Consider the following 17608-nt stretch of genomic DNA (forward strand, 5'->3'; position numbering starts at 1 on the left):
TACATTTATTATTTATATATTATCTTTATGATAAATTCACAACTTTTTCAGAAAGTAAAAAAAAAACGCATGAATATATTTGTTGCAAAAATTGCAAAGAAATGTATTTACTTTTTAATGCGTATAAATATTATAAGAGAAAACACAATTTTTAATTTGTTTTACTTTATGTTGGCAAAATGCAGATAAAATGCGGAATATAATAAAATAAGATATATATATTATATATATATGGCTATATGCATATATTTTCCTTTTTTTATTAGAATATGAGTATAATGTAGCCTTTGTTTTTTTGTGTATTTTTTTATAACCCCTATTAATGTATATACAGTATATGTTTTATGCATATAATTTTATCGATTTATAATATTATATTTTTTTTTTATTGTTTTCGATTAATTTCATGAGACACTTATTCCTTCCCACTTCTTTAATAACTTCTACTTATCTAAAAAAATACATCCATATATGTATGTATATATATATATATATATATGTGCTTATGCTTGAATGTAGATACATTTATCTAAAAATATTAAGCATAAATAATTATGGTGGGATCAGAGTCAGAAGGAAAATATATAGAATACATAAATAAATATAGTGAACTTGACAAAAATGAGGTTTCTGAAAAATTCAAAAATCGAAATTCAAATGAAAGCCTATACTTTGAAAAATATAAACAAAAAGATGATATTATTCTCAATGATTCAACAAAATATAAAATATTATTTTCATATTTAAAAAAAAAAGAGAAAAAAAAATTAATACAAAGTGATGGCGATAATAATATAATTTTACAAAAAGATATATTTTCCTCAAAAACATCTGATTTAGTTCAAATATTTTCTGAAAATTTAATAAAATATAATATTAATTTAGAAATATATAATGATAAATTATATATTTCATTAAAATTTAAAGATAAAATCGATCCTCTTATACCATATTTAAAGAAAGAATTTTTTTTTAAAGCCAAAACAGAAGAAAATGTTATATTATTATTGGCTAAAAAATTTGAAATATATAATACCTTAATGAAATCTATGTATTTAAAACATAAAGTTAATGAATATTTTAAAAATAATAAAAAAATAAATGATTTTTTTTTGAATAATAATTTTGAAAAAAATATAGATACTTATAGTAACATTGTTAATACTACATTTTTTTCAAATTCTTATAATGTAAATAAATTGTTTAAAAATAATATTAACAAATTTAGAACAGAAGATAAAAACATAATTATAGCATCAAAAAATGGGAATGAGCAACGAAATGATTCAAATAATGTTTCGGAAATTAAAGGAAATGCTTTATCAAAAAAAAAGACAGAACAAGATCAAAGTCAGTATTTAACAAAATGTTATATAAAAAATAATAATAATGTTGAATTAACAAAAAAAACAAATCAGTCAAATAATAATGAAAATTTTGATGGAGATATAGAACATGGCCAATCCATTTATGAAGATTCAAATAAACAATCAATAAGCATTTCTTATAATCTATTATTAGAAAAAAATAAAAATGAATTTGTCAATTTAAATTTGAAAAAAAGAAAAACAGAAAAATATATTAGTAAAGAAGAATATGGCGTTTATGAAAATGACAATTTAAAAGATATATATAAAAATCAGATAAATGATAATAATACAATGGAAAAATCCGAAAAAGAATATTTTAAAATTAACAATATTGAAAATATTGAACAAATAAAAAAAATAGAAATAAAAATGTGTGAAACGAAAGAAGAACGACGGAAACTAAAAGAACAAATGAAGTTGGAGAAAAATGAATTTCTTAGAATACAAAAAGAAGAGAAAAAAAGAAAAAAAGAAAAAAAAATGCTTGAAAGAAAAAAAATGTTAGAATTGGAAAAAGCATATAAAAAAAAATTAAAAGAAGAAAAAAAAATAAAACAAATGCAAGAAAAGGAAAGAGAAAAACAATATAAAAAATTTCAAAGAGAAGAAAAAAAAAAATTAAAAAAAAAAATTTTGAAAAATCAAACAGATAAAACAAAACAATGTGCAAATATAAATAACAAATATGATACAGAAAACAATCAATATACTAGTAAAATAAATTTAATCATTGGAAATGACGATAATGATAATAGGTTAAATGAAAAACCACAATGGATGGAAATAAAATCTCCAGTAAAAAAAAAAAAAATTATTATAGATATGGCTAGTTGCACACCCAATAATAATGTAATTGAAAAAAACAATTATATTAACTTAAGTGATAATAAAGTAAAATTCTCTCAAACAAATGACAATATAAATAACATCTCATCTTATAGCAACAATACTAAAAGAAAAAAAAAATTAAACACAGATTTAATATATGAAGAAATAGAAATACGCAATGTTTTTGATGAAGATGGGCAAATAAAAAAAAAAAATATTTTAAATAACAATAAAAAAATAAAAATAAATAAAAATGATCACACACAAGTATACCACGATTTAGTGGATACCCAAGGGAATGACACTTTGAATACATATCACGAAATAGCCAATTTAAAAAATGAATACATGGCTCGAGAAAGTGATGGATTATTATTAGAAAATGATCAAAAAATAATAGAAACAAACACACAGCAAAAAAATACTATAGAGGAAAAAGAAATTGTAACAAAGATAATAAAAAATAATATAAGTTACAATAATGATAGTATTTCAAGTCTTTTTAACCAAAATCAAGAAAATAATATCTATATTAATAAAAATAAAAAAAATGGGATAAAAAGTAAAATGGATGAGTTATATCACCAAAATGAAATGTTAAATTTAAAAAATACATCATCTTTTCAAATAAATCATGCAAAAAAAATGAAAGGCAATATAAATGTAGAAACAACAAACGAATTCAGTGGTACAAAAGAAAAAATAAAAAAAGATGTAAAAAAAAATGCAAAAAAAAAAGATGTAATACACATACCTAATAATGTTATTGATAAAAAAATAGCTATGAATATTATGGCATATAAAGAAGAAACAAATAATAAAGAAACTAAAAAAAAAATCGCTTTATTTGGTCAGGTAAAACCTCGAGATATAATAAAAAGAGGTATATATGGTTATAAAGCTTTTCAAAATAATGAAAATTTATATGTTGATGTTTTAATTATAGGAGGTGGAATATCTGGATTAGCCGCTTCATATTATTTAAAAAAATGTAATGCAAAATTTTTATGTATAGAAGGACGAAATAGAATTGGAGGTAGAGCGTTTACAACACAACTTCCAAAAAGAATAGTTAATAATAAAGTTCTTCCAGAAACAATAGTTGATTTGGGGGCTAATTATCTTCACTGTTGTGATAATTCTGATTTATTAAATGAAAATAAAAAAAAAAAAGTAAAAAAAAAATATACGTCAAAAAATTCATTTAAATTTAATTATACAAATATAAGGGATCATAATAACATAAATAATATTATTAAAACAATGGAGATTGATGAAATTGAAAAAAACTTAGAAAATAGCATATCACAGTTTACTGAAGGATATGAAAAATTAATTAAAGAATTTATAAAACCCCCAATATATAAATGTTCAAATTCTTTAAACAATAATAAAGATTGTGTAAACATTGATAATAATGCAAATTTCAAAGATGAAAATGATATTGAATGTATCCAATGTGAGAAAGAAAACTGGCATAGTGATTTTGATTATATAGGACGAAAAAAGGAAAAAGATTTGAATAAAAAAAAACTAAAAAAAAATATTTTATTTATGATTAGAAATAATGTTGATAATATTTGTGAATTTTATGAAAATTATTATTATAAAAATGAAAAAAAAGATATATATCAATTTTTTAAAATTATAGATGAAAATATATATTTTTATGCAAATTTAAGTGATGACAATACATATAGTATTCCTAATAAAAATAAATATAATCATTCTAAAATTATAAAAAATAAACAACTAAAAGTTCTGACTGTTAATAAAGATACGAGAAAAAGACGAGAATATGATAAATCCGTAACAAAATTAGCTGAAAAACTGAAACCCAAAATAGCTTTAGTATGTGGAAAAGATAATTGGGAATCTACATTTTATGCCTATTGGTATAATAATGAAAATGGGAAAAAAATTAAAAATTTTAAAATATACCGAATGAATTTATTGTGTGATAAAATAAGAATTAGAGCAGCTCGAAAAATAAAAAATTATCTTTTTATAAATGATGATACATATGATAATCAATATGTTACTAATAAAAATGATGCTTACAACGCTGATAGTATTGCTTACAATAATCTAATTTTTAACAACACAAATGATAATAATAGTAATAATAATAGTAATAATAGTAGTAATAATAATAATAGTAATAATAATAATAACAATTTGACACATAAAATGGTCGACAATATTGATGACAATACTGGAAATGCTAATTCAAATCAAACTGAGAGCTTTAACAGCTTTAAAAATGAATATAGCAACAAAGGTGATACAGAAATAACAAGCGATTTATATATTAAAAATGAAAAAAAAGAAAAAGAAAATTTTAACATCTATCATAATAGAGTAAACGAAATAAAAAATAACTTTCAGAAATATATAAATAACAATATAAAACTTTTAAATCCACACACTACCCAAGAAGTTTATAATTCTGCTTTAAAAAAAGATAGTTTGGTAGAATATGTAGATGATCAATTTGAATGGGATGAAATTAACGGAATTAACAAAAAAAAAAAAAATGCAAAAGAAAAAAATAATGAAGAAGAAGAGGAGATGTGTGAAAATGATAAACCAAATAATAATATTAACGAAAATACTAATGGAAAAGTAGATATAATAAATAATTCAAAAAAAAAATCAATTGGTGAAGTATCCGAGTTAAAAATAAATAATGGGAATAATTTTATTTCGATAAAAAATAGACCAAAAATAAAAAATTCACCAAATTCCAAAAGTGGAAATATAAAAACAAAAAATTTAACGACAAATTTAGACACATTATTTTATGACAAAAACGCAATCATTTATGATAATTATTATAATTACGGAGAAGAATATTATAATATTGTCAAAGAACCAAATAAATATAATGAACAAAATAAAAAAAAAAAATACAATATTAATGATACGTGTTTGTATAAAAATGTGGGTAGTAATGATAATACAGATAATGAAAAGTCATGTGGAAAAATCAATAAAAAAAAAAAAAAAAAAAGTATGTGGGATTTATTAATGGAATGTACAGAAGAAATATTCACTGAAATGGATTTAAATCAAGAAAATTACTCAATTGAAGAGTGGAAAATGCTAATGGTAGCTTTACAATCAAGATATGGCTATGGTGGTGATTTAAGAAACACATCTATTGCAATGTCAAGACTTCCATCTTCTGGTTATATGGATATAGACATATGCCCAAATTATGGCAGTAAAAATTATATACTAAAAAATATGAAATATTATGATAAAATAAAAAAAAACGAGCAAGTACCCCACATTTGTCAATTTAAAGATAATACCAGTGCTGATAAAATTGTACTTGATGGATGGAAATGGATAATTGATTATTTATCAGAAAATATACAAAATAATATTTTTATTAATACGGTAGCGGAGCTTGTTCAAATAAAAAATCCAACAAATTCAGCGAATTCAAACAGAGACCAAAACCACATTTATATTAAGAGCGACTCCCAAAATGAAGATATTGATGATAATAATTGCAAAAAAAATGCTTCAAATAGTAACCATAATAGCTTACAATCTTATCAATATGACGATTACAATTCTGCAAAACAAAAAAATGAAAACATAGAATTCGTTAAAGAAAAGAATAATGAAGAAATCGATGATTTTCTAAATCATCAAAATTTTGAGAATTTTATTGACAATAAAAATTGTAAGAAAATAAATGAAAACGATAAAAAAAGGAATGATGATTCATATGTCGAAGCAAATGATAATGAATATGATTACAATAGTTTAAAGAAGGAATATAAAATACCTAGTAATTATGGTAGTTATAGTGCTATAGTTAAATGCAAATGTTATGATACTTCGGAAAAAAATGTAAATAAAAATTTTCATGGTACTTCTGATTTAAGTAATTGTAAATTTAAAAACATAAATATTCATGCTAAATATATTATTGTTGCCTTGCCACTTGGATGTTTAAAAGAAAATGAAGAAAAGAAAAAAAATCAAATACAATCCTGTTTAAAATTTGAACCTGAATTACATCCCCTTAAAATCAAAGCACTCAGTAATTATAAAATGGGAAGGCATAACAAAATTATTTTACGATTTTATCCATTTAATTTTATATGGCCATTTGATGGTTTACAAATAAATTGTATAGATCAAAAATTCCAATATTTAAATTTACACGCATATGGTAAAATTGGGTGTATTTTAGTACATTGTTTTCCACCTTGGTCATCTACATATGGTTATATTAAAAAAGAATATTCTATAGTTAATGAATGCTTATATAATTTAAGTAAAATGTATGAAAATAGTGGAAAAAAGCTACCTATTCTAGTTGATTATATTATAACAAAATGGCAAGACGATACATTTTCATGTGGCTCTTATGCATATCCGGATTATAAATGTAATGATAATGATATTATATATTTAAGAGCGCCCCACCCTATACATAATCCTAAAGTTGTTTTTTGTGGCGAATATTTATCGAAAAGTTATTTTCAGTGTGTAGATGGTGCATATGATACTGGTATTAGAGCAGCAGAAGATATTGCGCATATAGGATTAAAATTGAAATCTTTTGATAAAAAAAAATATAATACTGATATATATTTTTTCCCAAATGATACATGTCCATTTACAAATATACCATTACCTAAAGTAAAAAGAGAGCTATTAGGATTTTACATAACTGATGGAAGTGATGAAGCATTATCAGATTATGAAAGTTCTTCTGGAGAAGAAGATGATACTATATCGAATATTCCTTTATCGATTATAAAAGAAGAACGTAACTTATTATATTCTACATTAAAAAACATTAATAATTTTTTCCACCAATTAAAAGATGAAAATATTAGGAAAAGGAAAAATTTACGAGGAAATTGTAAAAAGAAAGTTAGAGATAATCGAATTAGCCAAACTGGTATAAAAATAAAAAATATTAAAGCTCAAACAAATTGTATGAATAATATGAGCAATTTAAATGGAATAGTAACAGATGATTCAAAAAATTGTTACATCAAAAAAAGTAATACCGATTTGCATTATGATGATGGATGCAATAAAAAAGAGTTAAACAATTATGATAATTCACACAAACTAAATGAACAAATAATATATTCTCAATATGTTTCTTCAAATGAAATTATTAATTTATCTCATAATATAATACCTATAAAAAATAATACAGAAAATGATATATCATTCGCCAAATATATAAATAGTATCGATTTTTATCTTGATAGATATGTGATAAAATTTAGAGATATTATTTTTCATAATTATAATGGTATTGAATTAGGGAATATTTGTGATGGTGTAAATGTAACCAAAGATTTAATAAAAATTGGATTTTCTCTATCACAATCATTGCCAATAATATTGAAACGATTTGATAACTTTCAATTTATTATACAAAAGGAATTATGCACAATGCTTAAGAAAGTTACGCCTGTTCTTTTACCCTATTTCAATAATATGAATGACAAAAAAAATGAATTTTTATCAATTGCCGAAACACATCTTAATTATATTTTAACATCGAAAGAAGTGATAAATGAAATATTTTATGAACAAATAAAAAATATTTTAGAAAAAAATAATATGACTAGCCAATATAGTAATAATGAAGATATCGATTTATCTCCTAATCAATATGAAGAAACCATCTATCACAACAGAAATAATTATTCATCAAAAGAGTATTGTATTATAAAAAATAATGTTGTAGAAGAAGACGAAAAAACGGGGAACAATCATATATTCAATAATGATATAAATAATAATATTAATGATGTGCAAACAAATATTATATACAATAAAATTATACTGAATGATCATAATAACATAAACAATGCAGATGGAAATTTGGAGAAACACAATAATAATTATGAACAAAAAATAATAAATGAAAATGCAAAAAATGATGAAAAAAATACAAATCCAAAAGGAAATATCAATTGTATGCAGTTAGACATGAATAATGAAAAAAAGAAAAATATGTACATTCAAAATAAGCAAATATATGAATTAAATAATTATTTAAAATATGTTTTAAATAATATATTTATGAAAAATAAATATATAGAAGAATATATTGCAAATACAAATAAAAATAAAATTAAATTAAACTCAACTTGTTTTCTTTTTTTTTGTTGCTATGTTTTACAATATATAATGAAGCAAATTAATTATGACTTATCACACAAATTTAGTGATTTTAATATAATTATTCAGTTATTATGTGATTATGTATATTATTTAATATTTTATAAACACGAAGTCTTATGTTATAAATGCATGAATAGTGGTGAATTAATTTTGTGTGATTTTTTAAATTGTACAAATGGTTGGCACTATTTTTGTTTATTCTCAAAAAATGATCAGGAAGAAAAAAAGTTGAATAATTTGTGGTTTTGCCCAAATTGTCTCAACGGAAAATTAGTAAAACCTTCTCAAGTAAGTGTATTAAAAAATCAAAACAAATATATAAGTATTTATTATATGCATATATTGTCATTTGACAGTGCTCTACTTATTCAATGTGTGTGATTTATTTGTATATGCAGTTACAATATTTGTTATTTCCATATAATTAATAAAGTGTATATATTATTAATGCCTTTTTTACCTATTTATAGAGAGGTTATTATAATCAGAATGAAATAATACAAAATTATTGGAAAAGAAGAGTTTACATTTATAAAATAAAATTTTTTTTGTCGAGAACTCGCAGAATTCGAAAAAGATTAGATTTACTTGAAATGGAACTAAATAAAAGAATTCCATAAATTAATATCTACCTTATTTGGTTTTATTTAATTTTAATATTCATTTTTTTTTTTTGTATATCATTAGATGGCTATTTCTCTCTATATATATATCTACTATTTATATTATAAATAGAGAAGTATATTTAAAATAATGCAATACCATTTGAATCCATGTGTGTCTAATTTCTTTTTCCTTTTTTTCGTTCTTGTTCTATCCTATATTTTTTAAATTGGAATTATTTATTTATTAATTCAGAAGCATGCATACTGTGTATATATTAAATATGTATTAGTAATTGTATAACCGATTTGACATTCATATATGTATAAGATTTGAGCTTATGCATAGATATATTATTCCCATGGGAATATTTGAAATGTTTTCTATAAAAATTTGATAATGCATATATATATATGCCCTAAAATTTGTTTATCCACATATCATTTTTATCTGTTATATGCTTATACGTATTTTATGAATATACAATAAGCATATGCACATATATATGCATGCGATGTTGTGTGTTTATGCACTGATGTATTTAACAATATATATATTATTTTGGAAATCCAAAACATTTAATTATGATATTTTTTCGAAAAAATTTTATTCGTCATATATTATGAAAAGGGATTTTTAAAAAACTAATTGAAAATTTAATGCATATATTAATAATGTAATTAATTAGATTTATTTTGAAAGACATAAATTGACGAAAATGAAGTTGTCATATAATTCCAAATTGATGTAGAGATAGAGAAAAAAATACATGCATGTGGATATGCATATTGCTAATTATGTTATCTACATAGTTTTATTGTATAACCACATAACATATACACATTATGAAGTTCATTATATATTGATGTGATACATAATATGGATACACATAAAATAAGGAGGCAGCTCGTTCTTTTGACATTTCTTCCTTTATCGGTATGTCTTGTTTTAAAATGTATTAATTATTCGAGAGCATTTTTCATTTTTTAAAAGGGAATATATTATAATAAAATTTTTGCCGCGTAAAAAATAGGATATTCACCATGTAATTTATGTATGTATATTTTATTTTATCATTGTATTTTAAAAACGCATTGGCTTAACATTTTATACATTGTTTTGCAAATTAATGTATATGGTGAAGACTTATAAATACCATAAGAGCGTACATGAAAGAAAAAAATATAATTTTTGTTTTATTGGGTAAAATTGGCGAAATAAATTAATATTAATAAATCACATGTTTTATTTATCTATATGCTCTTTTCTTTTTTGTGTAAACTTTATTTTTCGAAATATAAATAATTTTTTCAAATATGTATTCTTATATTATACACATATAAATAATAATAATAATAACAGTTATGAGAATGATAATCTTTCATTTTATACGCATAATAAAAGTGAAATATTATTTTTAAGTATTATTTGAAAAAGACATATTTTCATAAAATATCCCTAAAAAAAAAGGAATATTGTTATATATGAAAAGTGTAATATAAAATTGTTAATAAAAATACTAAAATTAAGAACGAATTACGCAAAATTTTTTTTTTCAAAATATGGGCAATTTATAAATAATTATGAGTGAAGACTTAACCCATTTCATTTTTATTTTTCAATATAAAAAATTACAAGTATTTAATTGTAACGCCTTAGGAAGTTTATTTCATTTTTCCATTTTTTCGATTATTTCGTTTTTTCATTTATTTAGATTATTACCCTTTTAAGGGAAAACGCGTAAATGATAAAAATATAATGCAATAAAAAATTGTGTATGTAATCCTTTGTATATGTGCTTATTACATGTGTGTACGTACAAGCGCACATTCATATAAATATAAATATGTATAAGGGAATTTCCCTGCGAGATAATAATCTTTAAAATGATAATTATTCAGCACAACATTTTTCTCTGTATATATTCATTCAATTATTAATTTTTTAAATTATATAATTTTTTTAAGTTTTACTTTTCCTTTTTCTCCCCTTTGTTCACTATTTATTATTTTCCTCTTTGATAAGTGATTTGTCAATTTTTCCCCAAACGTATGTATAACTGTACATAAAAAAAAAACTATTTGCACACACTTAAAAAAACGCTTACAGGGTAACTGAAGCAATGCTGGGTATTCAAGAAGGAAGAGCGTTTTTCAATGCCGCTCGAAACCCAAATAACAGGCCAGAGAATAATATTAGAATAGAAGACAACTTACCTAGTCTAAATGAAGTGTACAATTATTTTCAGGATTTTTTATCAAGATATTCATCAAACACATTAAAAGAAGGAAATTTGAAAAGAACTTTATTTGAAAATGTGAAAAATAATAATTTTACTTTAGATTTAAAACTAGATGACATATATAAGCAACAAACAGTTTTTGAAAATAATGAAATAAGTGCTACCCCTATATCTGAAAGAAAAATTAAAAAACCTGATAATTATTCTGCAATATTAGCTAGAGCATTATCAGAAAGACCTTTGACATATTTGCCCACTGTTGAAAGAGTATGTTATGAAGTATGTGAAACAGCAAATATATTAAGTGATGAAGATGAACATTTAAATTATATACAAATAAATTTATTAAATACATTTATTCGACCTACACCAATAAGAGGGCTATTAGCAGCAACACAAGAACGATTTGTTGTTGTACCTGGTATTATTGTTCAAGCTAGTAAACCTCAACATAAAATGAGAAAAATTACATTACAATGTAGATACTGTGATCATAAAATGTCTATAGATGTACCACTCTGGAAAGATAAACCACAATTACCGCCATATTGTAGATATTCCTCTACTATGAAGTCATCAATGGGTGTTGCTAATCCAATGGATAATCAATTAGGTTGTAATGGTGTTTTAGAACCCTATGTTATTTTACCAAATGAATGTACTTTTGTTGATATTCAGTCATTAAAAATGCAAGAATTACCAGAAGCTGTACCAACAGGAGATATGCCAAGACATTTACAATTGAATGCTACAAGGTATTTATGTGAAAAAATGATACCAGGTGATCGAGTTTATGTACATGGAGTTTTAACATCTTATAATCCAAACCCTAAACCAACAAGAGTAGATGGTACAAACTTCTCATATTTACATGTTTTAGGTTTCCAAAAATATGATGATATGTCAGGTAATGATTTAAATTTTGATGTTGAAGAAAGAAATGAATTAACATTATTAGCAGCTGAGCATGACATACATGATAAAATTTTCAAGTCAGTTGCCCCTGAATTATATGGAATGGATGAGGTTAAAAAAGCTTGTGCATGTTTATTATTTGGAGGTACACGGAAAAGAATAGGTGAAGAAACTAAAATAAGAGGAGATATTAATATGTTAATGCTTGGAGATCCATCAGTTGCTAAATCACAAATTTTAAAATTCGTAAACAGATGTGCTCCTGTTTCAGTTTATACATCTGGAAAAGGAAGTAGTGCAGCTGGTTTAACAGCAGCTGTTATGAGAGATAGTCATGGTGTTTTTTCATTAGAAGGTGGTGCTATGGTGTTAGCTGATGGTGGAGTTGTGTGTATTGATGAGTTTGACAAAATGCGAGATGATGACGTTGTAGCTATCCATGAAGCCATGGAACAACAAACCATATCTATTTCTAAAGCTGGTATAACAACCATGCTAAATACGAGATGCTCTGTTATAGCTGCTGCTAATCCATCTTTCGGTTCATATGACGATTCACAAGATACTACAGATCAGCATGATTTTAAAACTACAATTCTTTCGAGATTTGATATTATATTTTTATTAAGAAATAAACAAGATATTGAAAAAGATACATTGTTATGTAATCACATTGTTGCATTACATGCATCCAAGCATAAATCTCAAGAAGGGGAAATATCTTTATCGAAGCTTACCAGATATATACAATATGCAAAAAAAGAAATATCCCCATTATTATCAAAAGAAGCAAGAGATTCTTTAAGAAATTATTATGTACAAACCAGGGCTGAATACAGAGGAGACAAAAGATCTGTTACAAAGAAAATACCCATTACATTACGTCAACTCGAATCTCTAATTCGATTAGCTGAAAGGTTCGTAAAACTAAACATTCTTAAAGAGGGATAAGATGCTAATAGGAAAGACACTTTTTTGTTTTTTTCTTTAGCATCTCAAAAAAAATTGGAAAAATAATATATGCATGCCCTTATGCCATATATGCAATACACAAATCGAAATTGGAACGATCCCATGCACATGCGAAATTTTAAATATATTGTTTTAGCGCGAAAATAGCCTTATATATATTCATTTATTTATTACTTTTTTGTTTCTCAGTTTTGCTAAGATGGAATTATCGCAGTTTGCTACGGAAAAACACGTTCAAATGTCCATTGACCTGTTTTCAGCTTCAACAGCAGAAACGGCAAAACAATGCATGGTATTCGAAGCAATGTCTCCTTCAGAGCAAAAGGCTGTCAAGGTTTAAAAATAAGAAAATGAATAAATTAATCTATATATTGTTTTTGATTATCCAACCGTTTTATTTATTCTGTTTCAATTTGTGCACACCATTTTTCTTATATCCCCACGATATATTTCCTCTACTTAAATTTTTTTACTTTTCTATCAGCAAGCAGAAGATGCCATATTGGGAAGATTAGGAAAGGGACAAAGAGCCTCGAGAGTCAATTTATTTAGAGAGCTTCAGCTACGAGGTTTCGACAGATCCGCCTTATCAAAGTAAGTACAAAATAATAGTAACATCGGTGTCACAAGAGACTATAATACATTCTTAATGTGAATATTAAAAAATACTGTACATGCATATATAGGCAAATATATGAATATAAATACTTTAATAGTATGCCCATTCATGCAAACGTGAAATGTGATATGCACAACCACGAAAATGCTAAATAATTAGCATACTATGCATCTCAGCTTAATGTTTCATTTAAAATTTTGGCTTTATTAGCACTTAATTTTATAACATAAATATTTACGAAAGTAGCATTTACTTTCGTAATATATTTATTACTGAGCTTAAATAAAAAGAATATAGTATTATCTATTTAATACGATATATGCATTTGTGCGTTATTTTTTATATTTTTTTTATGAAGATTTCCACCCACAAAAACATAGCTAATTGTTAATACATATATACAAAATTACGATCATTTTATGTTGTCTGTTTTTTATAATTAATTCAGGGCATTAGCTATACTCATTAAAAAGGGAGAGCTTCAAGAAAGAGGAGATCGCTCTGTTAGAAGGTGTTAACCAAGTAATATCGTTTTATTTTATAAAAATATATCACCATGTACGTTTTTTTCTGTTTATTTTTAACTTTTATTTCGTTATAACATAAATTACATAGAATGTATGTTGCGTGCACATTTTTTTTAATGCTATATTATAAAATAACAACTTTTTATAATAATTTTAGACAAATTTCGAAACAATATTTTTTATTTTTTAAAATGAACTATATATATGTATATTGTTTCCTTAATGTATCCCTATTCCATTTGAAGACAATAAAAAAGTAATAGCTATTTTTTTTTTGTTTGTAAAAAAAAATATGTACTTAAGGATTTTTTTTTCACTTCTTAAAATATTGCACACAAGGCAAAAATCCGAAAAAAAAAAAAAAAAAATGTTCTTTATATAAAATATAATTTTGGCTACCTCAAATTTTTAGAATTATATATCTATTACAGTAATCTTAAGAGTACCAATTTTTCCTTTATCACATTGATAACTAAGCTACAGCATTATTAATAAAAATATAGTTAACTTTTTTGATTAATTTTCACTTTGTTTTAAAAAATACTGGACTTTGTATTTAAAAAAAAATATATATATATGTTTATTATGACCATGCAATAAAATATTGTCCCATATAATATAATTTCCATATGTTTTGCATTTCGCTTTTAAATAATTACACAAAAATAATATATAAATTTTAAAATTATAAAACAACTTAAAACATATTTTTAAAATTAAATTTGCATGTTAAGAAAAAAAAAGTATTCACATATTTATATGTATAATGGCAATATTATATGTACATGTATTATGACTATAATATTTGTGCAGAAAATAAATATACTTCCCCATTTTGGCCCCATTGAAAAAAAAAAAAAAACTAAGAAATACTTTTTTTGTACATAAATTATTAATTTAAAGTAGCGAAAAAATAAATTCTTATTTATTTTTATTTTTTTATTTTTATATAAAATTATAAGGGAAATATACGTTAAAAATTTTATATTAAAATCGAAATAACTACAAAAATTATTTTAATTTAACTAAAAAAAGATTTCATACATTTTGCTAAATATTTTTTATATGCTTTGTTAAATCAAATACCAATTGCATATATATTTTTATATATTTAGTAACTTCCTCTATATTATATATAAGCATTGCTTTTTTAATAAATAAACAAAAAATATATATTCTTTATCAAATTTGATACACGGAATTTATTATATAGACTACACCTTTACCAAAAATGCAAATTTTTGTGAAAACATTAACAGGTAAGTTAGCTAATAACATCTTACTAATTGTGTATATACTTATTATACGTATAATACAAACCTATTTTTATTGATATAGTTATATATATGTAATAAAACACGTATCAATGCATATATTGTATATGTTCAGTACATATTGAACTATTGTGATTTTTATGTATATATATATGATACTTGCTGTTGTATGCAATTAAATAATTGTTTATTTGCTCTCTTATCGTGAACGAAATTACCATTATGTATTAATTTTCCATCATTAACCATTAAATTATTATTTAAAAAAATTATTTTACCCCTATATTATTACACATATATAATGCGCCAAATATATAAAACTGTTATTTTACAAATCGAGATTGCTTGTCATAAATAGCATATTAGTGAATGTATACATTTTTATAAGCAAATTTATACACATAATAATTTTTTTTTTCAGGAAAAACTATAACTCTTGATGTCGAACCATCCGATACTATTGAAAATGTTAAAGCAAAAATTCAAGATAAAGAAGGTATTCCCCCTGATCAACAAAGATTAATTTTTGCTGGAAAACAATTAGAAGATGGCAGAACATTATCTGATTATAATATTCAAAAAGAATCAACCTTACATTTGGTTTTAAGATTAAGAGGTGGTATGCAGATTTTTGTAAAAACATTAACTGGAAAAACCATAACTCTTGATGTCGAACCATCCGATACTATTGAAAATGTTAAAGCAAAAATTCAAGATAAAGAAGGTATTCCCCCTGATCAACAAAGATTAATTTTTGCTGGAAAACAATTAGAAGATGGCAGAACATTATCTGATTATAATATTCAAAAAGAATCAACCTTACATTTGGTTTTAAGATTAAGAGGTGGTATGCAGATTTTTGTAAAAACATTAACTGGAAAAACCATAACTCTTGATGTCGAACCATCCGATACTATTGAAAATGTTAAAGCAAAAATTCAAGATAAAGAAGGTATTCCCCCTGATCAACAAAGATTAATTTTTGCTGGAAAACAATTAGAAGATGGCAGAACATTATCTGATTATAATATTCAAAAAGAATCAACCTTACATTTGGTTTTAAGATTAAGAGGAGGTTGCTAATCATTCGATATCATATCATTTTATTTTTTTTTATGTGTAGTATAAAAAATATTACGTAATTATGCAACTTAATTAAATTTTTTATAAAAAAAATTTAAAAGTTTGTGTTGTATGGCACATATAGTTTATTATGCATTTATTTTTTTTTTAAAACATTGACCTTTTTATTTGGCATGTGCTGTTAAAATATTTATAGTTTTTCGTATATTAATATGTGCTATACTATATTGCGTTTATATCTTTTTTTTGAATTTGAATATATAAATATATTATATGTTTTTTATGATTTCATAGAAATATAAGAAATTATATTTAAGTTCCATTTTATAAGTAAATATACGTGTATATATATATGCATGTTATATTCCCTTTTTGAAATATCAAACTTATTAAGTAATCAAATTTAATTTTATTATGTGATAGTTTATATAATACCCTACAAAATTTTAAGCATAATTTTCTTTTCAGATTGATCGCAATTTATTATATTTCATGAACGGGATGTTTTACAAAACAGTATATTTTTGTTTTTCATGTCTACAAAGATGGAATATGATAAATTTTATTTCACATAAAAAATGCAGACAATGTATAATATTTACAATAAATACATTGAAAAAATTATATATCTTGCTTTAACAACTAAATTTTTATATAAAATTTTTTTTTTTATAATTTTTTAAAAGTTCCTTGTAAAAAAATTCATACATATTTCATTAAAAATATAAACTTATTATACATACAATGTAAATAAATAAAAAATATCATATATTGTGCAAATGTATGTGTGTAATCAGGTTTTTATTTTATAGATAAATGATTTATTATAAAAATATAATATAATAAAACATATTTACACATGTGATTATTTTTCTCAAGAAATATCATATCAAATTATTACATGAAAATAAATAAAAATTATATGCATATATAAAATATCAATCACTGTGTTCAAATAGTCAATATTGTGTTCTATACATTTTCGATGCATGCTTGTT

At 23.2% G+C, this 17608-nt stretch overlaps 3 protein-coding genes across 3 annotated transcripts; all 3 read left to right on the top strand.

Moving 5' to 3' along the window:
- Nucleotides 1-554: 554 nt before the first annotated feature.
- On the top strand, nucleotides 555-8995 carry PBANKA_0610100 (lysine-specific histone demethylase 1, putative; the record flags this gene model as incomplete). Its single annotated transcript, XM_034563735.1, has 2 exons — nucleotides 555-8663; nucleotides 8846-8995. The coding sequence occupies 2 exons, from the start codon at nucleotides 555-557 to the stop codon at nucleotides 8993-8995; spliced, it is 8259 nt and encodes a 2752-aa protein (XP_034420601.1).
- Nucleotides 8996-11100: 2105 nt separating this feature from the next.
- On the top strand, nucleotides 11101-14244 carry PBANKA_0610200 (DNA replication licensing factor MCM5, putative; the record flags this gene model as incomplete). The annotated part of the gene is made up of 4 exons (XM_034563736.1): nucleotides 11101-13052; nucleotides 13297-13441; nucleotides 13592-13701; nucleotides 14175-14244. The coding sequence occupies 4 exons, from the start codon at nucleotides 11101-11103 to the stop codon at nucleotides 14242-14244; spliced, it is 2277 nt and encodes a 758-aa protein (XP_034420602.1).
- Nucleotides 14245-15484: 1240 nt separating this feature from the next.
- PBANKA_0610300 (polyubiquitin, putative) lies at nucleotides 15485-16610 on the top strand (the record flags this gene model as incomplete). The annotated part of the gene is made up of 2 exons (XM_034563737.1): nucleotides 15485-15512; nucleotides 15949-16610. The coding sequence occupies 2 exons, from the start codon at nucleotides 15485-15487 to the stop codon at nucleotides 16608-16610; spliced, it is 690 nt and encodes a 229-aa protein (XP_034420603.1).
- Between the last annotated feature and the right edge of the window lie 998 nt (nucleotides 16611-17608).

The sequence above is a fragment of the Plasmodium berghei genome, assembly GCF_900002375.2.
Source record: "Plasmodium berghei ANKA genome assembly, chromosome: 6".
Classification (NCBI taxonomy): domain Eukaryota; phylum Apicomplexa; class Aconoidasida; order Haemosporida; family Plasmodiidae; genus Plasmodium; species Plasmodium berghei.